This window comes from Gekko japonicus, unplaced genomic scaffold, assembly GCF_001447785.1.
Source record: "Gekko japonicus isolate JY-2015 unplaced genomic scaffold, Gekko_japonicus_V1.1 scaffold4019, whole genome shotgun sequence".
Lineage (NCBI taxonomy): Eukaryota > Metazoa > Chordata > Lepidosauria > Squamata > Gekkonidae > Gekko > Gekko japonicus.
Window position 1 is genome coordinate 44,383 of NW_015167664.1, and position 4,322 is coordinate 48,704.

The 4,322-nt window shown below is 49.0% G+C and overlaps 1 protein-coding gene across 1 annotated transcript in view; it reads right to left on the reverse strand.

Annotated features, from left to right (window-relative positions):
• GLI1 (GLI family zinc finger 1) overlaps nt 1–3,888 on the reverse strand; it is a 24,442-nt gene extending 20,554 nt beyond the window's left edge. The window contains exons 1-2 of the mRNA XM_015414121.1: nt 3,792–3,888; nt 904–1,018 (exon numbers count right to left, since the gene is read on the reverse strand). Of these exons, the coding sequence (XP_015269607.1) occupies nt 904–1,018; nt 3,792–3,888 (212 nt within the window). The remainder of the gene's footprint in view (nt 1–903; nt 1,019–3,791) is intronic.
• Nucleotides 3,889–4,322: the final 434 nt, after the last annotated feature.

Here is a 4,322-nt window from a genome sequence, read left to right on the forward strand (position 1 = left end):
CCCTGATGTGATGACATCACGTTGGGGACGTCCGCCCCCCCCCCCGCCTGCGCGCCAGATCTCCAGAAACGGCAGTTCCCTGCACTTAAAGGAGCCGGCGTTTCCCTTTTAAGTGCAGGAGCCGGCGTTTCCCCTTTAAGAGCAGCCGCGTTTCCCTTTTAAGTGCACGAAGCTGGCATTTCCCTGCAAGCCTGATCTCAAGCGGAGATCGGGCTTGGGAGGAAACACGGGTTCCACAAAGGGAGAGAGAGGGGTGGCTGTGGGTGTTGGGGGTGGGGCTTCCCCTGCTGGCCATCTGGGGGACCCCTGGCAAACCGGGGAGGTTGGCAACCCTATGATGCCTCCTGGTTTCTTGTGAAGCAGCTCCTGCTCCAATGAGATGGAGGAAAGAAAGGATGGGCTTCTTGCTTCCAAGAAGAAGTGCTTTGACCAAGCAGTGAATGGGTGGCAGGAAACCCACTGGTGGGAGCTAGTTTGGGGATTGTTGCTCTAGACTCACCATCAGCATGTGCAGGGTGCTCACTCCCGGGTGCCGCCCCATAGTTGTGGTGGTTCCCCACAGAATTAGCCTGGTGGTAATATGACAAGTCATTGATTCCTGGAAGAGAACAGAGTGAGCCATTAGAAATGGAAAGGGGTTGTCCCGGAGATCTTCCCGCTGTCCAGTGGCCTATTTGCCCATGGCTCGGGGGCAAACTACAGGGACCCTGATCAGGTGGAAAGGTGTCATAAACAAACAAAACTAGACATTACCTTGACCATGAGCCAACAGTATTTTAGGACCCCTTCCTTGCGATGCTTTACACAAGTGGCCAGCAGGGACTGGGCAGCCATTTTGCAGCGGCAAGTCCCTGTTGGCAACTCCTGTCTATAAGTGCAGCAGTGGCCCAATTCAGATCAGACCTTTGGCGCAGTGAGGGAACTTTGCTGCAGTTCTCATCCGAATCAGGCCTCTGCTGCACTTTTACCCAGGAGTTGCTGCTGGGTGCCTGGTGGTAATATGACAAGTCGTTGATTCCTGGAAGAGAACAGAGTGAGCCATTAGAAATGGAAAGGGGTTGTCCCGGAGATCTTCCCGCTGTCCAGTGGCCTATTTGCCCATGGCTCGGGGGCAAACTACAGGGACCCTGATCAGGTGGAAAGGTGTCATAAACAGACATTACGTTGACCATGAACCAAGAGTATTTTAGGACCCCTTCCTTGCGAGGCTTTACACAAGTGGCCAGCAGGGACTGGGCAGCCATTTTGCAGCGGCAAGTCCCTGTTGGCAACTCCTGTCTATAAGTGCAGCAGTGGCCCAATTCAGATCAGACCTTTGGCGCAGTGAGGGAACTTTGCTGCAGTTCTCATCCGAATCAGGCCTCTGCTGCACTTTTACCCAGGAGTTGCTGCTGGGTCTCACAGATGCAGTATGGCTGCAAGTCCCCATGGCAAACTGGCATAAAACGTAACGTGTCGTTTGGCCCTCAAATGGCCCTGCAGCATGGATGGGGATGAAAAGGCAGATGGGGGGCACTGATGGACTGATAGACGCATGCAGGTGCGGGGCTGAGATGTAACCATCGTTAGAGCATAAGAAGAGCCCTGTGGCATCAGACTAAATGTCCACCTTGCCCAGGATTTTGTTTGCAGAAATGGCAAGATGGATAACCAGTTGTGAGGATTAAAATGGGAGGAGAGAAGAATTTATGTACACTGCTGTGAGTCCCCCTGAGGAGAAAGGCAGGGTTGAAATTAAGTTGTGGTGTAGTGGTGTAAGTGTTGGACTATGGGCTTTTCCACATTCTCATTTTCCTCATTTGTAAGTTTCTGTGTCTTTGGGGGGGGAGGTCTGTTTCGCATGCGTTTTGCTCCCTCTAGTGGTCGATTCAATATTACATCAGATTATGTCTGGCATATCTTCCAGCAGATTTAAAGTGCAGGGTTTTATGCCAGACATAAACCGATGTAATATCAAATGGGCCACTAGAGGGAGCAAAACGTATGCGGAACAGACCGCCCCCCCCCAAGCAACAGGAACTTTACAAGTGAGGAAAATGAGACTGCTGAAAAGCCCTATGATCCGTGAAACCCAGGTTTGAATCCCCACTATGCCATGAAAGCTTGCTGGATGACCTCGGGCCAGTCGTATTCTCTTGGCTTAAACTAACAGGGTTGTTCTGAGGATAAAACAGAAGAGAATGGTGTAAGCTGCTTTGGGTCCTCATTGGGGAGAAAGGCAGGATTTAAATAAACTAAATAATAAAATAATAATAGCAAGTAAGTAAATAAAAGCACCTGCTTCCCATAACCGGGGCAGATTGAGGTACATCCAGGACTAAGAGTAGTGTTTAGCTTAGCCTTTGAGAAGATTACTCAAATGGGATAAACTTCCCTGAGAGGCAGTCTGCCCACTGATTTTCTCTTGTCATATATACCTACAGGGTCCTATCAAGTGTGTTCTAATAGGCTATTAGCATAATAGCTTATCAGCATATGCCATGCCCCCTGACATCACTGGAAGTGATGTCAGAAGGGGAAGCAAAAGGGGGGAGGCACCTTCAAAAGCCTCCCCTCCCCTTTCCCAGCCAGCGGGGAGGGGGGAGCGAAGAGAGAAGGGGTTTAAAGTTTAAAAACCTCTTCTCTCTTTCCATTATATTCTATGGGGCCATAGAATATAATGGAAAGATCGCGCCGCTGCTGCAGCATGACTCCAGAGAGAAGGAGCGCGGGGTCAGGGGGCGGGCAGCTGGGGGCGGGGCCTTGCTGCCACTGCCATTTCTACCTGCTCCTGGGCTGCCGGAGCGGTGCTCCAGCGCGCTCCGGGCCCAACAGACCCTTGCAGATATTCCATCTAAACTGAAAACGTGCTTGAATCATGTACCTCCAAATCTTCTGCAAGATAAAAATGTCCCACAGCAGAGACACAATGATTCCTGAGCACACCTTGACCTAGGGGTCAAGGGTGGTATATAAATCGAATTGTAAAAGTAAAGTAAAGTAAAGTAAAGTAATATGAAAATTGTTCTGGGAGTCTTGAAAAACCTTAAGAAACAGATGGATGGGTGAGCAGATTGATGAGATTAGGGGCATTCTCATTTTACTTGCTGCTAAATTCCTGGGTTTTTGGGGTTTCCACCCATTTCGCATGTGTTTTGCTCCCTCTAGTGGTCAATTCGATATCACACAAGTTTATTTCCAGCATATCTCCCTGCAGATTTAAATGTACAGAACAGAACACTCCCCCCAAAATAGAAGCGGGAACCTAGCAGTGAGTAAAATGAGAATGAGGAAAAGCCATAGTGAATAAAAACACAGGCTTAGATCCATTTAAAGATTTCCGAATGTGCTAGGATTCTTCTGCAAGCGGAAGAATCCAAAAAGCTTCATACTAGTACCTTCTGCTAACTGAAACCCAGTGCATCTCAGACTGCTTTCCCACTCATACAAGATGTTGCACAAGCCATTTCTGAGCAGTGAAAGATCCAAGGGAGCAGGGCTTTTATTCAGGGGGAACGTGCCAGAACAGCGTTCCGGAACCCCTTTGACAAAGTCCTTTCAAAAATGTTTTAAAAGTTCATGAGTTTTCAGTATACAGATTGAAAACTTCATCTCCCTCTTGAGAGATCCAGCACCTCTTTATCCAAAATAAGAAAGAAAGAAAAGGCCCTGCAAGGGAGAAAATGCTTGGTGTTGCACAAGATCTTGCATGCACAGAACTGCTCTCTTTACATTTCTGCCTGCACATCGCTGAATACAGGACACAGAGTATGATCCCTAGACCACAGACCGGCCGTGATGGTGACACCAACCTTCCACCATGCTGCTGGGTTGGCTCTGCCCATGGAGCGGCCGAAGGTAACAGTGTTCCACGTAGTTGTTGACTGGCGGGTTCATTGGGTTGAACATGGTTCATTAGAGGCCGGGCGCTGTCATGGGCACATCTGCTTTGGTATGGGATGAGGTGCGGAGGGATCCAGATCTGCAAGAGACAGAATGCGGTTCTGTCGGTAAGCTGGAGAGACCGACATCGAGAAATCCACAGTCACGGTAGCTCAAGAAGAGTTCCCACCATATTTTGGCTGTGCATTCAAAGGTTATCCTCAGGGCTTTTTTTGTAGAAAAAGCCCAGCAGGAACTCATTAGCATAATAGGTCACACCCAACAGCAGAAACTCATTAGCATATTAGGCCACACCCCCATGTTACCAGAAGTGTTGTCGTCCAGCCACACCCACCTTTTGCTTCTTATTCTGTTTACTTTGTTTGTTGTCAAAACCCAGGGCCTTTTTTTTGTAGCAGGAACTTCTTTGCATGTTAGGCCACACATACCCTAATGAAGCC